The 21,413-nt window shown below is 43.9% G+C and overlaps 1 protein-coding gene across 1 annotated transcript in view; it reads right to left on the bottom strand.

Annotated features, from left to right (window-relative positions):
• Positions 1-18,823: 18,823 nt before the first annotated feature.
• Positions 18,824-21,413, bottom strand: part of bmp2b (bone morphogenetic protein 2b) — a 4,934-nt gene continuing 2,344 nt past the window's right edge. Inside the window, exon 3 of the mRNA XM_079475492.1 lies at positions 18,824-20,096. Within this exon, the coding sequence (XP_079331618.1) occupies positions 19,210-20,096 (887 nt within the window). The 3' untranslated portion in view covers positions 18,824-19,209. The remainder of the gene's footprint in view (positions 20,097-21,413) is intronic.

Here is a 21,413-nt window from a genome sequence, read left to right as displayed (position 1 = left end):
CCACCCATTGCTTCGGCTATGTGTAGTTTTGGACATGGCTGGCAGAAGTAAAGGAGAAGACGGAGTCAGAGTTCTCCACATCAGTCACTCTGTCTCTCTGATAGGTGGTTTCCAGTTTCATAATGACAGACTATGAGACTTGTATTAAAAGACTCTCATGCCACTTTGACTCTTTGACTGACGTCAGGCCTTAAAATACCAGGGTGACAACATTTTACTGGGAGACTCCGTCCTCACCATGTGAATTTCCAAAGAGCGGCTTAAGTGGAGAAAAGGGGATGCCTAGTTTTTCCTAACTTTATCCTTTACACATCACCCGTTATAAAATACAGATGGCACATAAAACACGAGTAAAGATGATTTTTTTAAGAGAAACAGTATGAATTCTGTGAAATGGGAAACGTTTTTAAAACAATAATAATCCTTGAAGGTTTTTCAACCTTTAACGTATTCTGTGTCCCATACCTTTGCAAACCTCAGGAAACCGAGCTTTACCTCAGAATTTAATTTAGCCCGAACCGCAAAATGAAACCAGAAGAGGCGATAAAATACACAAGTATATATTTAGCTGTTTGAACAAACCTGCTTCATTTTCTCAAGAGGAAGGCACTCTGCATGTTAACATGGAATTGATTCGCCTTGACGCACTGTCATAACAAACGCAACCTTGTTTCTGGAAATTTTCAACGAGGATGAACCATCACTGGCAGCCTCCGTCAGAATGACCTCATGGCAGCACCTGCTGTACCGTGCGCCGCTTTAAAGGAAATGCCATGACCTTCAGTGGCCCCTGACCTTTTGAAGCTAACATAAACTCATTACGCACCCCTTGCCTTCGGGAGGTCCGTCCGGAGGCCTCGAAAGAGGGAACGACCTGGCCTAATCACCGCTTCGATTTAGAGCTTGTCATTGGGCGGCAAAAAAACACCCCTCATTATCTCACACTTTCAAACGATTCCTGCCGCAAAGTGGGCGTAAGGATGGACCCGACGGGGGTCCCGGGTCCCATCCGAAAGAAAATCTCAGCCCTGAGTGGACAGGTTCACCTAGCCCGCCTCGCACACAAAGGTCGCTTTTGTCTGCCATCACTTAGTGGCAATTACGGGCCGTCAAATATTTTTTTTTCTGAGCCGTGGCGATGTGTTAATGGGCCCGGGGTTGGGTGTGAGCAGCAACCGGGTCCATACACACGGAACCGGGGTCACAGGTTAATAGGGGCCCTATGATGTGACGGATGAGGGTACGAGAATCTTTCCCCGCTGATGGACGTGGAGAACAATGAGGAGATAATGTGATACAATTAGTCGGACGACTACTGGGTCTAATTTGATCTCAGATGAAAGGCGGCGAGCCTGTCGTTGAGCTGAGGAGAGAATGGGACATGCCTGTCCGATCGGGTGTAGCAAACATCTAACAGCGGGAGTCATTTGACGAGACCGCACAGTTCATGTCGGTCGGACCTTAAGGCAACGCACGCTCGAGTACAATCGTGCAGGATGGTATAGGGAGGAAGCGCATTAGACCAAACCAAATTGAAAAAAGGGATGTGATGCACCTGAAATAGTTCGTAACGTACGTTGCTAGGGCTCGTATTTCAAAGCTGCGAAACTCACAACGTGAAGATTAATGCGGAGCTGTGCGCTCTATTGATTTAAGCTCCAGCACATTAAGGAAAACCTGGAACCTCTCAGAGATGAAAAGATTTTCAGCTATGTTTACAACTCGACTGGATGCTGTTTTCACATGCAAAATGAAAGCGTTATCAGATTTTTGAATAATGCGAGACACTAATCACGAGGAGATTAAATCACTGCTGGTCCAAGTGTGGAGGCAGCTCATGGTTCATGGGAAACAACCGTTGCGTTGTTGTTGTTTACTTTGCGGGGGTGACCGTATTAACCTTTTTCAATTCATCATCAACGCAACGTGCGTCCTCCTCAAACCCAAAAACTAATGAGACAAGATGGATCATTCAGTTCATGTGAACAAACAAAACGTGTGTGTCTAAACCCGAGGGACGAAATGCTGGAAGGAACCGAATGCGATGGCCAAACCGGATTTGTTTAATCTGCGTTGATTGTGAACAGGGATCAAAGGGCCCAGCGATGCCCCTTTAAATGAACCTTCATTAGGCCGAAGCAGCTCTGAAAACAAGGAGCTGCGGAAGTGGCAGACGGGGTCACAGAGGTTAACGCCGATCCTGCCGCTTGCTCCGAGTGTCCTGACAGCATCTCCTGTGTGGGAGTTGGGATTGAACGAGGTTGTCTATTTGCTTTCACTGGAGCTAATGAGATTGAGCAGATTTGACTTTCTCCCTCAATTCCCGGAAGCTGACGGTACTTTTGTTAGGGGATGGAGGGCTGTGTCACAGCGGGTGGGTTCAACTCGGAAGTCATGCAGGGAAAGGAGGAGACTGAGGTCGATGTGGCACTTTTATTAGATCTGTCAATACAAAGCAAAACTGGTCAAAATGAGCCCTCAATGCAAATCATACGTAATATAGTATACTTGTATATATTGTATCTGTAATGCTTTGTCAATATTGTAACTTAAATAAAAAAACTATGATTTGTTCTATCACTTCAAGTAAATAAAAAAGTTCTAATAAATTAAATATATAAAAATCAAACAAGTATTCAATAATTCATAAAATATATATGTAATTTACTCACACACAATTTTTTAATATGTGACAAAATAAATGGGAAATGACATCACAAAGAGGATCCCTGGAGACTTTTTGACCAAACCCTTGTTGAAAGAGTCTAAACATCAGAAAGATATCAGTCTATGAACAATCTTTCTGTTTTAAAAAAGTCATGTCACAAAAAAAGGATGTGGTTTTTGGGAAGCGACAAACTTTGTAGGATTTCTGTGAAGTAAAATGCACGAACCTGAAGCAATAATACCCAATAAATAGAGAAGGGATGCCTCTTCATAAATCATAAAATAGTTACTATATCTTAATAGTCATGTGTCCATTCATGAGGAATATGTACCGTTGTGGATATGACAATCCTGAAAATGGCTCTTACCTGAAAAATCATGCACTTAAAATAAAACAAATGCTTAAAAAATTTGAAGAGAGACCTCACATGGGTATTAGAAAACACTAAATGTTGATATCTGTGTTGTTAGCATTGTAAAACAACATTGCTAAAAACGTCTCCGGTTACTTTCATAACCTCGGTTCCCTGAGAAGCGGGAACGAGACATTGCGGAGACCGCATATGAAACTCCTCCTCTTTTTCACTTTTCCTGAAGTCCTATAGGATAACGCCAGTAAAACTGGCCAATTGTCGCAAATCATGTATAGTATGCACATACTGACGAATCTAGACTGTATAAATACAGTGCATGTGACGACAATTCCTCAGAATCTACGATAGAACACGGCGTTCTACGCAATGTCTCGTTCCTGCTTCTCAGGGAACCGAGGTTACGAAAGTAACCGGAGACGTTCCCTTTCGAGAGCGGTCACTTCGACATTGCGGAGACCGCATATGGAAGGGTAGTACAATCCCGCCGTGTGAGCTAGCAAAAACAGCCCGACAAATGGGATAACACACAAAGTATGTGGAGCAAACAAATCAACCATTCACGAGGTCGCCCCAAGCGTTAATAGCTGATTGGCTGAAACCGGCCTATGAACTGCTAGATTGAGCTCTTGGCAAATTTGCATATCCAACTCCAACTAACGCAGCGGGATGCGCTGAACAGGGCAGACACCACAGCAGTAGAACCAGCACGGAATCCCGGGCGATATATCCTAATAGCGAACATAAGTACACCAAGCACAGTGTAAACAGCAATGTGGCAACAACTGTCTACCGGGCAGACCGCTCTCTGAGCGTTAGCATCCTGCGAGTCTGACGACTCGGAAGACAAAGCGGGCAAGAAATGACTTGCGTTCTAAAAGGGGTAGACATGGACTTTGGCACATAACTCGATTTCGGCCGGAGAGTGACGCTGCAGTCGCCGGGTCCAAAACGGATAAAATCAGCGCCGACTGAAAGCGCTTGTTAATCCCCTATGCGCTTAGCCGAAGCAAGGGCGAGAAGGCGAGAAGGTTTTTAGAGTGAGCTCTCTTACAGAAGCCGCGTCCAAAGGCTTGAAAGGGGGAGAAGAGAGAGCCTTCAATACCAGCGCTAAGTCCCAAAGCGGCACCGAAGGGGTTCGCGGGGGGAAAAGTCTCCTCGCTCCTCTGAGGAATCTGACCACCAGCATGTGCCTACCAATCGATTGCCCATCAACCGGGGAACGAAACGAGGCGATAGCCGCCACATAAACCTTCAGCGTTGAAGGGAGGCCGCGGTTGTCCAGCCGGTGCTGCAGGAAAGATAAAATATCAGACACGGGGCAGGACACCGGGTCGATATTGTTACTGCTGCTCCATTTAGCAAACTCCCCCCATTTTAGAGCGTATAAACGTCTGGTAGACGGCGCACGAGACTCCGAAATATTATCCAGTACACGCTGAGGGAGTGTAGTTAGAACGCCCGAAGCGGCCAGGCATGGAGGTTCCACAACTCTGGACTGGGGGGCCAAATCGTGCCGTTCACCTGGGACAACAGGTCTCTCCTGAGGGGAATCCGCCACGGAGGCGCCGTCAACAACTTCCTCAGGTCCGGAAACCATGGTTGATTCGGTCAAAACCGAGCGACAAGAATCGCCGACGCCGTCTCATCTCTGATTTTGCACAGCACTAGGGGTAAAATCTTCACCGGACGAAACGCGTAAAGCCGAACGTCCGGCCAACGCGCCGTCAGCGCGTCACTCCCCATGGGGGAGTGGATCAGCGAGAAATACAACGGGCAGTGTGCGTTCTCGCTTGTCGTGAATAGATCCACTTCCGCCTTCCCGAAGCGTTCCCAAATTAACAGGACTGAGTCGGGATGAAGCCTCCATTCACCGTGCGGAAGCCCCTCCCTCGAAAGCATGTCCGCTCCATGGTTCAGATGACCGGGGATATGCGCTGCTCTGATAGAGAGTATATGCCGATCTGCCCACAGTAGGAGACCTGCCGCCTGTTTGAAAAGAGCTCCGGAACGGATCCCTCCCTGGCGATTTATGTTCGAAACCACGGACATGTTGTCGGTGCGAATCAGAACATGTATCTGCTCCAGCCTCGACTGGAAAGTATGAAGAGCTAGAGACACCACCTTTAGTTCCTGCCGATTTATGTGCCAGAGACTGTGACCAAGTCCGGATGCCGGCATGCCCTTGCACACCGCGCCCCATCCCGAGGACGACGCATCCGTCGTAACGACTGTGCGTCTCGTCACCAGCCCCAGGGGAACTCCCCGACTGAACATGCTCGGGTCGGGCGCCGAGGGCACCGAGGCAACTGAGTGTAACCGGGACTCGCGCCCAACCCGAGGAACATGCTCTCAATGGACCCCTAGCCTTCAGCCAGAACTGTGGTGGTTGCATGTGCAGAAGACCTAGGCGGCAGACCGCCGACGCCATAAGGCCCAAAAGCCTCTGGAACTCCCTCAGGGGAAAAGACCGGCCTGGCCTGAGCAAATGTAGAGCTGAAGAGATGGAGTTTGCTCTTCTGCATGTTCACGCGCAGCCCCAGGGATGTCAAGTGACAAAGCAGCATCCGCGTGTGACCGATTATCGCCTTCCGAGAGTAGGCTAAAATCAGCCAATCGTCCAGATAATCGAGAATGTGCATTCCGCTCTCTCTGAGAGGGGAAAGCGCCGCGTCCACGCACTTCGAGAATGTGCGCGGAGCTAATGCCAGTCCGAATGGGAGGACAGCAAATTGGTACACTGAATCCTCAAATGCGAATCGCAGGAACCTTCGGTGGCGCTTGGCTATCTGAACATGAAAGTACGCATCCTTCAGATCTACGGATACAAACCAGTCCCCGGACGCACTTGTTCCAGGATCTGTTTTGGAGTTGTCATTCTGAACGCTCGCTTGTGAAGCGCTCGGTTGACGGGTCTCAAGTCCAGAATCGGACGCAGACCACCATCTCTGTTTGGCACTACAAAATACCGGCTGTAAAACCCGCTTTCCCGCTCGTTCGGAGGGACACGTTCGATCGCTCCTTCGCGAGCAGGCTGCAGATTTCCTGCCTCAACACAGGCGCGTTTTGCGCTAACGTAAGCAACGGAACCACACCGCTGCAGCGGGGAGGTCTGCGCCTGAACTACAGGGAGTACCCGTGTTCTATCACGTTTAGTAGCCAGAGAGAGATGCCTGGAATGGCTTTCCACGCGTCCAGAAACAGGCATAACGGCCGAATCTGTTCGGGGGTTACCGTCCACGGTCCGCTTAGGGGAGCACGCTGGCCCAGCGAGGCTAAATGCACTGGCGGGAAGGCTGGTTATAGCTGGGATTAACTGCGGCTTCGAGCTGCACCGTGGCAGGGCAAGGGGCGCAGCATTGTGTGGGTGAGGGGGGAAGAGCTCCTCCTGTGAGCAGGTATGTTTTTATTGCATTCACACAACAACACCTACAACAGTGCAATAATCGCCCGCAACCGCGGGGAGAAACTGTTGCAAACAGCGGCGTTGGGGGCCGCCGGCACGCTCACGAACTCTCTCCTTCTTTTCCCAGGTCCGTCAAGACGACGACTTGGCAGCCGATGACGCTCTGCCGTCGTAGCGCGGACCTCTGTTCGGCCCGTACCTCTTCTTAGCTGGGCCCGACCATTGTTTAGGACGGACGTCCGGCTCGCGACCTCGACTAGCCGGTGCAGGAGCCATGTGTTGCTTGGCGGGTCTCTGCGAGGAGTGAGGCGCGGATGAAGAGCGGGCTCTGGGAGACGGTTGATAAAATCGTTGAGGCAGCACGTGACTCATAGCCTTGGCGCACTTTTTGCGCCTCACCAAAACGCTCTACTACCGACTCCACGAAGTCACCAAAGAGGCCGGAGGGAGTGATTGGTGCGTTGAGAAGGGATTTACGATCAGCGTCTTTTAGATCCGCCAACGTAAGCCACAGATGACAGTGGAGGACGACCATAGACCCCATAGACCTGCCGATAGCTTGTGCGGTGCACTTTTTGGCATGCGCACGTAACCGTGGGTTTCAGCCCCGACCACGTGGTCGAACATGGCTGGCGTAGCAGCGTGAACGCACGCCGACTGAGTTGCAGACCAGAATTTCACCACATGCTCGTGGACTTCTGGGAAAAACTGCGCACTCCTCTTGCAGAGATGGGCATGGAGTCATAGTCCTCCTCAGCGTCGAAGGAAACGGCATCCGCGAAGGAAGGCGGGGGACGAAGGCTCTCGTCCACGTAGAGGACTGGGGAATGAGGTGACGGAGCGGGTCGTTGCCGCCACCTCGTGGAATGGGTGGACTCACCAGCGGCTCTTTGGCGGCGGTGAGCCTCGACCCTATGAGTCCACGAGCGATGTTCTTGCGAGTCCTCAAGACACACGCCGGCAGGTCCGCACAGTGCGCGCAATCAGACTCCGCGTGAGCAAGGCCCAGGCAGGCAATGAAGTGCTCGTGAGTATCCTGTGGGCCAATGGGGCCCGCGCAAAGACGACAGTATGAAGCCATCGGATGCGGTGAAAGAAGTTCTAGTTGCGTCTTCAACGATGGCAGTGTGAAAAAGAAGATTCTGAGGAATTGTCGTCACATGCACTGTATTTATACTGTCTAGATTCGTCAGTATTTGCATACTGTACATGTCTTGCGACAATTGGCCAGTTTTACTGGCGTTATCCTATAGGACTTCAGGAAAAGTGAAAAAGAGGAGGAGTTTTATATGCGGTCTCCGCAATGTCGAAGTGACCGCTCTCGAAAGGGAACTAAATCTTTTCATGGTAAGGTTCACATTTTCACGGAATTGCCCTTATATATTAGATTAGCTCAAACGCTGTTTACATAAACTGCTTAGACTAGTCCTACAAGTTAGTCATCAGTTTATTTTCTTCAAGACTGGTCCTAACTTCTTTAGGTCACTTGCATTAAAGGTAGATTTGTCTTTGAAATCTGAAAAGTAAGGGCGAGACTAGTCTCAGCCTCAGACGTCACGCCCAACGACCGTTGGCTAAACGTCTGATGCACAAGGCACACTTTTCTGGAAACACTTCAGCGGGTTCAAAGTCGTCATCTGAATTTCACAGGATATCTGGGAGACTTGCGTGTTGCGTACTTTAATGGTCTGCCTGGAAACAACACAAAGCCATCTGATCTAAGAAGTCAGCTTTCGTGTTTACATCGGTTGCAAAAAGAATTCATCACGATCGACTAAACACATAATTCTTAAAAGAATGCGAGGTTCAAAGCATAAACTTATAATCGTTGTTGTTCCTAACTTTTGACACGTTCTTGAATGTACACAGGTCTGTTGCTGTGGGGAAATTTCCACACCTCTAAACACAAAGCAGCACAAACGAAACGTGACTGGTTGTTTTACCTGTCAGTCAAATATGGCCTCTCGGGCGGGCCTTGGCCAGAGAAAGCGGCGGAAGCTCCCAGACCTTCAGTATGAAGGACAGAGTGAGACTTGTTGTTAAAACACAGTCTATGTGTGATTGACTAGATTTATTAAAAAACATGTAGATTTATTTTTGATCTTGGACACCTGTAACTGTCATTGATGGGCTGCCCTATTTAATCTTTACTAAAAGAAAAACAACGTAGTTCCAGAATGTTAACTATCTTTGAAAGAACGATAAATGAAGGGCAGACTGGATAAAAAAACTGCCAAGAAAAAAGGCCTGTGAAAGAGAGAAGTATGGAGGCTGTTCTCGTAAATTCATGCCAACACACCTGCTACTACTCACATCAGAGGAAATGGACGCTTGGTGGATGAGAGGCTGCTGGCCAAAGGACAAAAACCACCGCAGCTCCAAATTAGAAACAGGAAGAAATGTGGGTAACGCTCCGATTAAAACCGTCTTCCCCACATGGACTCAATATACTCGGGCTCGGCTCCCTCTGGAAAACCCAAAACCCACCAGCACTATTTTATATCACAGTCAACAAACTGTGTTCGAACGGAAACAGCATTTCCTTGTGCCGAGATGGTCAGCGTTGTTTATAAACTCTGCAAATATTCGGTACACTTATAGATGACTGCTGTTTGCCGGTGTACCTTGCTTTAGCTATACGATTTATGCTTTCCTGTGCCATGTGAAGCCTTTTCACTCTGTTCTAAATATTTGTTGAAATGTTAGTGAGACCGTCCCAGAAAATGTTGCGTAAATATTTTACTGCAAGTTACGGGACGTCCCGGCACACTGCATTAGGTTAAGTAAGATTTCTTGTAAGTGTCCTGCCCTTTTAGTGACCAAAAGGGGCATTTTGAACTGCTTTTTAGTACGCTTTGTGTTTCGTCAGGGCTTATCTGTGCCATCTAGGGAGAGGCCCTGAAGGTTCTTTCTAAAAAGCTTCCGGAACATGCCTTCCACAAACGGCTAGGTTTCATGTATTTGATGACAGGCGCACACAAGAACTCTGTTCCAAAAAAAAGTAGTGAGGTTCCTTGCTGCCTACTCCCTATGTAGGCGGCCACACAAATACAGCACTCCACACAGGCAATTGATTTCAGAAATGTTTGATGGTAACACGCTTACTCTGCGGAAGCATAAAACACAGATCACACACACACAGTTAAAATGCATTTGCTGTCTTAACGGAACAGTTAATCCCCAAAATTGTTCCAATTGTTTCTTTGTTCTAAAGAACACAGAGATATTTGAAAGGATATTCGTAACCAAACATTTCTTGGCCACCAGTGACTACCAGTAGGACAATTTGCTTTATAAATGTCTTTGTTCTGTTGAACACAAAAGAAGATATTTTGAAGAATGTAGGAAAACAAACTGGAGTTCTGAAGCACTTTACCATTGTAATCTTTTCTACTATGGAAGTCAATGGTGACCAAGAACTTCTTGGTTACCATCATTCTTACAAATATCCTCCTCTGTTTTCATCAGAACAAAGACATTTAGACAAATCTGGAACGACTCGAGTATGAGAAAATTGAAATGACAATTTTCAGTGTACTTAAAACAATACAGTTCACGTATTGTATAAATATAAGGAAACAATTTTAATCAATAACTGCTGTGTCTTTTTGTGTTAAATAAATAGTAGGCCTATTGTGTAAAATATTTAATATATTATTATTATTTTATGTACTAAGTACTAAAAAAAGAATAACAAAATCCAATTTCTGTGATCCCGTTTATGTTTCTTAAAAACTAACACTGAATTACTTACTTATTTATACGCATATGTTTAATTGTATATGTATGCATTCTTTATATTATGTGTATATATGTCACATAATGCTGCTTTGACAATGAAATGCTTTTGAAATCTTACTAGATTCTACAAGGGAGCAATAAATCCATTACATTATGCCTTAAAAGGCACCTCACTAGGTTTTGGAACAGAGCAAAGATGTGCAATTACATCTCTTGGGAGCTGCAGACCGTTTCTGTTTCCAAAAAATAAGAGAAAGCGCCAATGTTTCACACTAACCAAACATTCCCATCCCTTCTCGCACATCTGTACAGATCTGCGATCTTTCAACGGTGCTGTCGGATAGATTCTGGTGTTCGAATGCAGCACTAACTTTCCCACAGCACACTATTAGAGCAGCGCTCGCTGTCAACAGGCGGCCGACGAGAACAAATGGGGCGGAACTGAATGAAAGAAGAGACGCGAAAAAAAGCTGTGCAACGAAAGCTCGGAGGATGAATTAGGGGGGAAATGAATGTTGAAATATGCCCATTGCCCTTGCGCTTTCAACTTTGACCTTTACCCCCCCTTGATACTTTCCTCCTCTTCGCCTGACAACCTCGCTCCGGCATTTCCTGCCCCTTTGCGAACATACACCCGTGAGGTGTCGACTTGGAGATGTTGAGCATGAGCACCATGGCATTGAAATGAACTATGGAGGATCGAATGCCTAGAAAATTAATGACAGAAACGAGTGCTGTTAATAATGACTTTGGGTCCGCTTCATGCACAAAGCTATCGTATGGCTTCATAGCAAAATAAAACAGTGTGAGCACGTCATTTTTCCTCTCACTTGTTTGGAACAACATGAGTAAATGAAAGAATCCTGTTAAAAAAACGTAGGTGCACGTTAGGGTGTCAACTATTAAGAAATGTCTTTGATGTTACGCTATGTAGAGTATAAACAAAAAGAGTTTTGTTCTTGGGAATGAAACCGTATTTGACTCACTGTAGGCTGAGATGTTGGTCGTAACGGGGCTGACGGGGTGGGCTGCAGCAAAATACTGGCACTCGCCTCAGGTTTATGATCTTATGGCCAGATGTTTATGTTCCATAGGCTGGAGTGGAAAGCTGCCATGACATCAGCCACAGGACAGCATGATCCTGGGCCTGGGACAGGAAGTGACTCACAGGAAGTGAGGTGAGGCAGGCACAAGGCAATCCATCTCTTCTGCACACAAACACGGGTAAATTCATCACGACCACATTCAACATAAGAGGCAGTTTCACAAATTAAAAGCTTAGGCTCCTTTTTCTTAAGAAAATTATTTTGCAAAATACTAAATTGAATAATTCACTCACTCTTGTGTCATTTTCAAGCTGTATGACTTTCTGTCTTCTGCAGAACACAAAAAAGATATTCTAAAGAATGTTGGTAACCAAATAACATTGACTTCCATTGTATGGTTCAAAACCACAAACTCATTTCTCAAAATATTCACATGCACACAGGTTTGAATGACATGATGAAATAATTTTACATTTTGGGTGAACTATCCCTTAAAGGAACACAAGACAACCTAACTCAGAAAGTATATCTTGCTCTTTGTCAATAGTGACAAAGCAAGATCGCAATAATTTGTATGCAAAAATATGATTATTAGAAAAAGATTATAAAGCCCCACTTAACCTTAAACAGCACCAAAAATAAAAAGGTACAGATTCATACAATTTAGTTGTGAAACTACCATGAGATTGTGTTGGGAATTTTTTTCTCAATAGACAAAAACCACCACTTTACACATGTAAAATAAACTAATTCCTTGTATATTTGGTCAAATTATCCAATATGTGACCCTGTCTGTGAAATCCAGTTTAAAATAATCTACTTTGCAAAATACGTCTCATAATTGAGATTAGGAGGATCAAAGTAGTCATAAACAATGTATCTAACATTTTCCCTTATAATATGATAAATACCACGTACTACGATACTACGTTTTATTATTTTGCCCCAAAATAAAGCAAGTCGGCTTCCTTAACATCGATTTCAATCTTTGACATGACCTTACTCAATCAATAATACAGAAATCAAGGAAGTATATAGCAAAGTGTGCCACCACCACTGGTGACCCTTTAAAATAATTTAAAAAGTGCATGCCGTTCCCGGTTTCAAGTAGAAAAAACAATGCCCCCCTCAATGGGATGAAAACATACTGGCCCATTTTACCATCTTTGCTTGTAAACATGGAATTTACAGCTCAAGTTATTCATTTCCATTCCACAGCTGGACGTTCGTCCACATGACGTCCAAGCTCGAAGCTTCATTCTAATTGGTTGGTATGGCATGACATTACTCATTCTCCGAAGTATAGTGCAGAATTAAGCTTAAGCTGATCTACTCTGACTGGTGCCATGAATCAAACTGGGCTGGGATGCCTCGAGTCCCTGACCAGCGCTGCCTGGTGCTTCATATGAAGCCTGTTACGCTAATGGGAAACGTGTGAGGAGTGAATTAGCGCCATACCACCCAGGGAAGCGACCCATCCTTTTACCCCACGCACCCTCCCACAAGCTCCGAGGCCCTACAGCTGGCTGCTACCCCATGTTAATCCATTCTAAGCAGCAGGTTCAAAACTAAGCTTTGCAGCTAGGCCACCAACAGCGAGGTGTGTGTGTTCGTAGCCAGCCTTTTTCAACACAAACCGGCCTGATTACACCGAGTATATACTAAACGCATTCACTTTTCGGAGAGAGTCAACATGACATTGATACAGTCCTTGAACGTAACTCATTTAGAGGCAAAAGCGGAGCAGATGTATGTGAAAAAAGTCTTCAAAAACATTTTTCTGCATTATAGCGGATTGTATATCAGCCACTCCATATGTACGGCAGAGGAGCGAATCAGCTGGACCTGGAAATGAAGCTGAATGTAAAGTGAAAGATCAATGCCATCTGCTGCTTGGATTTCAGGATACGAACATCTGTAAAACATGACCGAGGAGGGATTGAAGATCTACAGTTATATAAAACATCTTGTCATCCCTCAAGATTTAGCATGTGCAGGTAAATGATTCATGTAAATATGTACACGGTTTGTAGTGTCATGCACAAGACTTTATGTGACTGTAAATGCATTTAAATGTTCAGAATAATTTTCCTCTGGAATAAGTCAAGCGTTTACTTACAGATACAAGACGATTGTTGTTCTCCTTTCTCCACTTTTCTGTACTTTATAAGGTCATGCCTGTGTCCAACGAAAAAAAAAGAGAAGAAAATGTGTAAAATCACAAATGAGATCCTTTTAACATCTAAATCAAAATGAGATTAAATGGAGAGCAAATGAAAACTTTTGCTTAAAAGGATAGATCACCCAAAAATATAATTTACTCACCATAATGTTATTCCAAACCTTTGAGACTGTCTTTCTTCCGCAGAACACAAAAAATATATTTTTAAGAACGTTGGTAACCAAACAAAACATTCGACCCCATTGACCTCCATTGTGTAAACACAAAAGCACTGAGACATTTGTCAATATATCTTCTTTTGTGTTCCACAGGTGGAAAAAAGAGTCCTACAGGTTTTGAATGACATGTGATTGAATGAATTATGAAATAATTTGAAATTATCCCTTCAAGTCTTATTTTCATATGAAAATAAATCTCACAGATGTCTCCATTAGAACTGAGCTCAATCAAAATTCACAATTATTGAAGTTGTCAGTATGAACTCAAACATTTCTCATCACATTTACCCAAATCCAGATTATTTCACCTCTACAATCTACGTTCATTTACACCTCCGTACTCTTCATGGATTTTAACAATTGTCTCATTTGTTCCTATTTTAGGAGAAACATCTGAGATGAATGTGATACTTAAGTGATAAGAGACCTTGTGAGCTATGAAAGTAAGTTCGAAGCAACTCTGGGTTGTGTTGAATTTCATTTTAGCGTGCCGATTTGAATAACTGTGTCTGAACAAAATGATTTTACGGCCTTAAGATAAACGTCATTTCGAGTGATCCCTTTGATTTTGGACCGAAAACCTGGCCTTCACGCATGAAGAACGTGTCCATTACTTAAGCCATCTGAGCCAGGCCTTACCTAAACGTGCACTTGAGTGCACACATCACCAAAATTCTTGTAAAGATAGAGAACAGATAGACCACCAACTGCGTTTAGCACTGCGCTACAGCTGCCCTTCAGAAACAAACACCCCGAATATCTCCTCCGACCATCTGTTTACATGCTTGCTCACTGAAGCAAACTGAAACATCCTCCATGCAAAGCTTTTATGAGAAACATCAAAATGCTTTCATACACCCAGTCACTGCGCTGCCATGGTTACCGTCAGCCAATAAATGGCAAGAAAAATGACTAAAGTTTACTACCGGGTCTCCGGGAGACGTGAGAGACGTGGTTTAGATTTAGGGAAAAGTGTCCTGTGTCTCAAAAACAAATGTCCAAGGTATGAGTCCTAGCGTACTGGCACCGAATCAGAGCACACAGCGGATTTGACATGAGGGCATGAGAGCGTTCTGACTCACTCGGTCTGAGGCACCTGTTCTGTGGGTGTATGTGTTTATGTGTTTGCTTGTGGCTTTGTGTGTTGGCGCACGCAGCAAAATGACTCGACTCTATTCTGGGTGGATGCTATGGAGATCAGGGAGCACAACAAATGTGCCGTGGATCTGGGGAGATAAAATACAATATTGGGCTTGTTAACACACAATAAACAAATGACTTCAGTTTTACTTTTCTTTTCACTACTCGAACACTTTGCCTAAGCCATATAACAGAAACGTTGTCACGGTATTCATCGCCATGTCATTCGAAACCTGTATACATCAAAGATATTTCGATTTTATGTCGGTGCAATGGATGTCAATGGGGGTCAATGTTCGTCGTTCTTCGAAATATCTTCTTTTGTGCTCTGCAGAAGAAAGAAAGTCATACAGGCTTGGCATGACATGGGAATTTTCATTTTTGGGGGTAAAGTTAGGAACAATTCTGCAATATCACCCTGGTGGTCTCTGGGTTGTTTTAATGCACGTCTACGGAAGTAATTTATCATTCGGAAGTTAGAAATTAAACACCACATCGCTTTTAGAAAAGCACTAACACAAATCTCCTCATCAAACCAACTGATGTACAGTATTTCGTGATTGTAGAAAAACAATCGGACGTGTTTTCCATCAAAGTTTAATATTTAACTTGACGCTTTTTTCATATGCCCAGTCCTAAATTTGAGCAACGGTGACGCTCGCTTCAGCAAACACCACTAACTATAAGGGTTTCTGAAGGAAAACACAGGTGGCAGCGAAATTTTCCGATGACACTTCGGGTCAGCTTAACCAAAGCAAAAGACGTGGCTCTCGTCCACCGGCAGCCTGTAGGAACGAATCGTTTCAAAGATTGTGTGCCGCTTTAACTGGTCGATGTGCAAATAATCTGCTTTTCCAGGAGCAGAAGTGGAAAAAATCACAAACAAACACGAGGCTTCATAAATACAACTGAGTCATTTCCTAACATTTAGCTGGTGTGCTCTTCACGTACAGACATAGGGCCTCTATTCCGTCTGCCTTTCCACAAACTGACCCCCACCACCTCCAGCACACACGCACGCACAATAAAATCTAATAATGTAATAGAATAATGTGTTCTTTAAAGGAACTTGAAAATTAGAGCCATCATTTCTGGGTTTGTCGGTCACTCTGGAAAAGTAATTTCTCCACGATTCTTTCCTGCCGCACCATCATGTGGATGCGTGGCTTTTTCATGTGTTTTGAACTCCGCCACAGACGCTTGGTTTCCAAGTGTGCTGGACGTCATTTCACGGACGCTTCTCAGAAAGGCGTACTGAACCTCCCCTCAAATTAGGAAGCCGCTGTGGCATAACAAAGGCTTTCCGATCGGCCACAGACCCTGTCCGTACTTCAGCGTCCGTCTGGCACGTGGCCAGCAGTCGTATTCCACCTCGCTCGGGTTCCCCTCATCAAAGGTGCACGCTGCAAAGTTTCCAAATGCGACCACCAGAAATCTGGAAATCGGATTCTGATGCCGTACGAATCTGGTCAGAGAAACTACAGATACTTTCGGTGCGGTTTGCACTAAGACCAATCAAATTACTGTTCCCTGCCAAAAGTGAATCCCTCCCAACCAATGGCCATGCAGAGTGATGCTTGGAAGGCCATATGGTTGCATTTCTCAACCCTGTTCGAAGTTTTAAAAAGAAAATTGGGCATACTGACTGTTCTGTTTGAATTGGAGTCACTAAGGTGTGTTTTCAGTGGATATGGTCATAGCAAAATGGCATTTAACTAATGTGCAACCCGAGCTTACGCTGTACTTTTGAGCTATAGTTACTATGTGGGCTGCATCATTTTATTTTCTGCAATACTTAATCTATTAAGTAATCTGATTTCCTCTATTAGAATGCCTTCGATGCAAATGACCCGCATCGTCCCTGTTGTCCTTTTATATGATACATTATATTAAAATAAATATGCTTCATACTCTTTACAATAAGGTTTTATTTATTAAAATAATAAATAATATGCACTGGCTAACATGAACTTACAATGAACAACATCATTATTTTTACAGCATTTATTGGTCTTTGTTAATGTTGGTTTATACAAATGCAGTTGTTCAATGGTAATTCATTTGTGCATCTACTAATGTTAACAGACACAACTTTTTATAAAAAAAAAACATATTAATAAATGTTGAAATTAGCATTAACTAAGAATATTAAATGCTTTAGGCGTATTATATATAATTGTCAGTCAGTTGATTTTAGTTAACTATTAACACATAAAACCCTAGTTATATATTTCATGGTTCGGTGATGGTGATTCACAGTCTCCCTGTGAAGTTTTTACGAGACAAGGTGCACTTTCAAGGGATTGTGACCGGAAAAGAATTATCCACTGAACAATTTTATACCTCATTCTATTCATGTCAAATAAGGTTGTATTTTATACTCCACTGCACCTAAATAAAGAGATCAAAAATAACTTATGGATGTGTTATGCAAACAAAACCAAAATATCGTGAGACAACGATTGGTGAGCTCCGTATGGTTGAGTCTCGTTCTCGGGAGATCTTCGTGTTGGCGTTTATATATATGCTTCTACCGTAAATACGATCATTCCAACATGACTTTTCACTTATATGTGGCTGTCATTCTGCAACTCATTTTTATATGGTCACACTTTATCAAACACGATTCAATGTTAAAATCATTTAATCAATTCCAAACTTTGATAACGCACTGTTGTTTGTTGTTTTCCCAATATGATGTCACTTCCTGAAGCATGATGTCATTAAGGACTTTAATCGTTTGAAGGAATATCACAAAAGACTAACAGGATGATATTTGGACGATGCTAATTTAAATATTTCTAAGAAAATATGTTTTAAAAAGTGCAATAATTACATTTGGAAAAATGATTTCCCTACATTGTCCCTATACGTGCCTATATTGACTCAATTGTAATGTTTTAATTATGATAACATCTGGTCACTTTAATGATAACAAAATAACTTTTATTCATTTATTTGTACTTAATTGTAATATTCTTTATAAAAATCAACATTAAAAGTGTGAGCATAATATTTAATACGATGTGAGACCTAAAAGACTGAGAAGTAGGTAAATGACCTAGCAGCTGAAGTACAGCCACTAATGTAACTATTTGGCAACTCCATCAACTGAAATGTTTTACGGCTGTCTTTGGGGGCTGTATGAGGTGACCCTGACCTTGCTAAAGTCTCCCTCTGATCTCTTGGGTAATAAAAGAGTCAAAGGTTCATGACTTGTAGGCTGACGGAGCAGTAGAAGCAGCGAAAATGTGTGCTGAATGTGAAACATGGCAGCCGAGTTGTATTGGCGTACAACTCAATTAAAGCTTTATGGACTCTTTAAAGACAAACCATTAAATCCAACACTCCCTGAGAAAGTTCCCCACTCAACGAGAGCACTTGATGCAGGAAGTAAGCATTTACTGTGGCATGAAATGTAATTTTCATTAAAAGCATTAATTCTGTGCGTGTTTTTGAGGCAAACAGTTACTTTGGGACTGCTTGAAAAGCTGCTGAATGGAAACCACAAAGGCTGTTGAGTTTTCCACACCAACGCTGTGGTTTGGTTAATACAATGATAGTCAAACAGAGAATGAAATTGAAAGCTTTTTTGGTAAAAAAACGACTACACACATAACTGTGCTAAATTGAAATATGACATAATTAAGGGTTATACGTCTGTTTAAAATCTTTACTTACTAGTGCAAAACTGTCACAGAATTGACATCTGACCTATTCTACTGTTGTACCATGTTTTTTTTCCATATGTATTCATGCATTCTGTGACTAATAACTATATTCAATACTCTGAATATAGTTGCCCCAGACATTATCCCAAGGGTGATGGTGCCACAAATGCTAATGACTAGTAATGCCGTTGAGCTCTAGAGATGGAATGTGCCTCAGCATGCAGGGCCTTATAACCTTTTTTTGTTGCATTTTGAGATACTACACAACATGCTTGTTTATGGCATGGCACCAATTCACGTCATTATTAACACGAAGGAATTAAATTAAACCCAGATATAACGGTAACGGAAAGCAAGCAGAAATAAAACAATTCAACATTTCTAGCACCTAGATTGTTGAAGTGAGCTTCATCATCCATGGTTTATTTTTTGGTTTCAAATAATGTATTCCCAGATGCACTGAAAGAAGATCATATATTTTTCATGATAAATACACATCATTTACAAATAAAGTGGTTATGCAATAAATACATCATAAAAATCTTAGCATTATACTTCATGTGCTATTGCACTTATTTTAAAAAATGTACATGGGACCAAAAAACGTCTTCGAAACCACTGGAAAAGCAAGCACTCTCATTAAAATATTAATTTTCCCATTTCTTTCGGTCAACATAAATATATTCATATATATTTTTCTTCCTCCAAAATAGCTCTCTTAAAGTTCTGTCGTATAAATAAAAGTCTTCATTGGGGAGATTCCATTCTCATCTGCACCCGCAGCCCTCCACCACCATGTCCTGGTAGTTTTTCAAAATGACTTTCTCATACTCGTCCAGGTATAGCAGAGATATGGGGCTGAGTTCTGTCGGTACGCAGCAGGCTCGGGGGATGTTGGAATTGACAGAGTTCACCAGCGTCTGGACGATGGCGTGATTGGTGGAGTTTAGGTGGTCCGACAGCGGAAAGGGACACTCGCCGTGGCAGTAGAATGCGTGGTAGCCAGGCGGCGCCACGATCCACTCGTTCCAGCCTACGTCACTAAAGTCCACGTAGAGGGCGTGCCGCCTACAGTTCGTGCGCTGGTGCTGTTTCCGACGCTGCTTCGGCCTTTGCCGAGCCTGCCTCTTCTCCCTGTTCGAATGCAGGACGGCGGTGCCCTGACCGTCGTGGCTGTAGGTCACCAGCAGGGGCCGGGCCTGCGCCCACGATTCCTCGTTGCCATGAAGGGATCTGCTCACCCTCACATGCCTCCTCCACACCTCCTCTCCCGCCTCTGAGTCCTTCGGATGGAGCACCTCCACCAGAAGCCCGTGGTTGTGCCGGGAGTCGCCCGCCCAGTGCGCCACGGCGGAGCCCACGTCGAAGCTTTCCCAGCGCGTGTGAGAGTCCTGCACCAGGCGGGTGTCGAGAAGTCTAGTAATGGGTTCCTTGGAGGGCTCCAGGGCTGGCCTGAACACCTCGTAAATGTTAATTCGGTGGAAGCCCCCCGCCGTGCTGCTGCTGTTGCCCGGGGAGGCATTGCCGGCAACCTGGTCCCTGAAAATCCGCAGCTCGGCGGCCGAGATCAGCTCCTCGACGGGAACGGAGGTCAGGTTAAAGAAAAACTGCTGCGTTGTTTTTCCCTTCAAGCTGGCCAGCGCCTCCAAAGCCTCTGAAAGAAGAAAGAGACGCACCGTTAGAAACATGTCACATGCAAATTTATACAAAACAAAAGAATACTGTTCAATTGAAGCCCAGCTGGCAGAAGAGAGGTGAATCTGAGCTTAACGTGCTTAGCTTTCACACTTCAGGCTGAAACCTGACATTTTTGTGACTTTGAATAGGATTTTCCACTCAGCGTTTTCTTGTCTGGTCTGAGTGAGAGATTATACGTTAGAACCAGGTGTTAAAAGGTCTCGAAAATGAAAGGCTAGCTACGAGCACCAGTCTGTTTGTGCGGCCGTAGAGTGACAGCATTCTCTTGTTTCCAAAGTCTTTATTCAATAAAGGTTGCAATCAGCGTTGGAACGGCTACTCCTACAACTCAATGCCTCAAAAATAAAACCTTCTTAGAGCAAAGAGCTCTCTTAATCTCTTTTGAAAAGAGACGTTTTGGAAATTCCATTCCCAATAATCCAACCTATCTGCTTCATAATCACAAAGAGCCTGTGGAAGATAAGCATGCTTTATTTGATGTGGGAAAGCCCGGTGCTCTCTTTCCCTCTTTCCGTGAGCCTTTCTTCACCTTTCCTTTCATTCCCTCGGTCGATCCGTCTTCAGGGGGAGTGACTGTAAACATGCTCGGGCTTGTCTAACGCAGTCAGCCACGGTTATGAGTGTATTGACATTCCTAATTTCTGTTTTTATGTTACGCCAAAATAAGGAGGACAGCTAGCTGCCCGTATATCACGACTAAGCATCACTCGACGCCTCTGACTTTGCCACTGACACCAACTCAAAGTAAACAGGCCTCTTTTTTGATAGAAAAGTGTGAGGACTTTAAAATCATTACGTGATATGAATATATCCTCAGCAAGGGATATAATAAAAATGCAGGTGTTTTAAAACTAGCTTGACCGAATTAGTCACGACGAGTAAAACCTGAGGCACTAATGGTGCTTAATTACTAATGTAAGTTGGGTGTAAATGAAGAAAGTCATAATTTGTTCGTCTGGATGAAAACATCATAAGTCCTGTTTGCAGTGTGTAAGATCAACCGCTGGATGTCATCTATTCAGATCTGTGCCACTTGCAGGACCGCCCCCAAAAAGCACTCTTTGCCACAAAACAGCTTGCTGGCGTGCATACTCCTATTATTGTGAACTGAAACCATACTACAAATCTCACAACAAAGCGAAATGTTTTTTTTGTATTAAAGTGCATCTCAGTGGTACAGTATAAGGTGACCTTCAAAAAGAGTCTTCAATGAGCTGCACAACAAGGCCAATCCTTTTCACAGGCACAATTTATCCAAAGCAAGAGAGGGCAT

The sequence above is a fragment of the Barbatula barbatula genome (genome assembly GCF_947034865.1).
Source record: "Barbatula barbatula genome assembly, chromosome: 15".
NCBI lineage: Eukaryota > Metazoa > Chordata > Actinopteri > Cypriniformes > Nemacheilidae > Barbatula > Barbatula barbatula.
The sequence above is the reverse complement of the archived record's forward strand: the minus strand, read 5'-3'. Positions and strand labels throughout refer to the sequence as shown.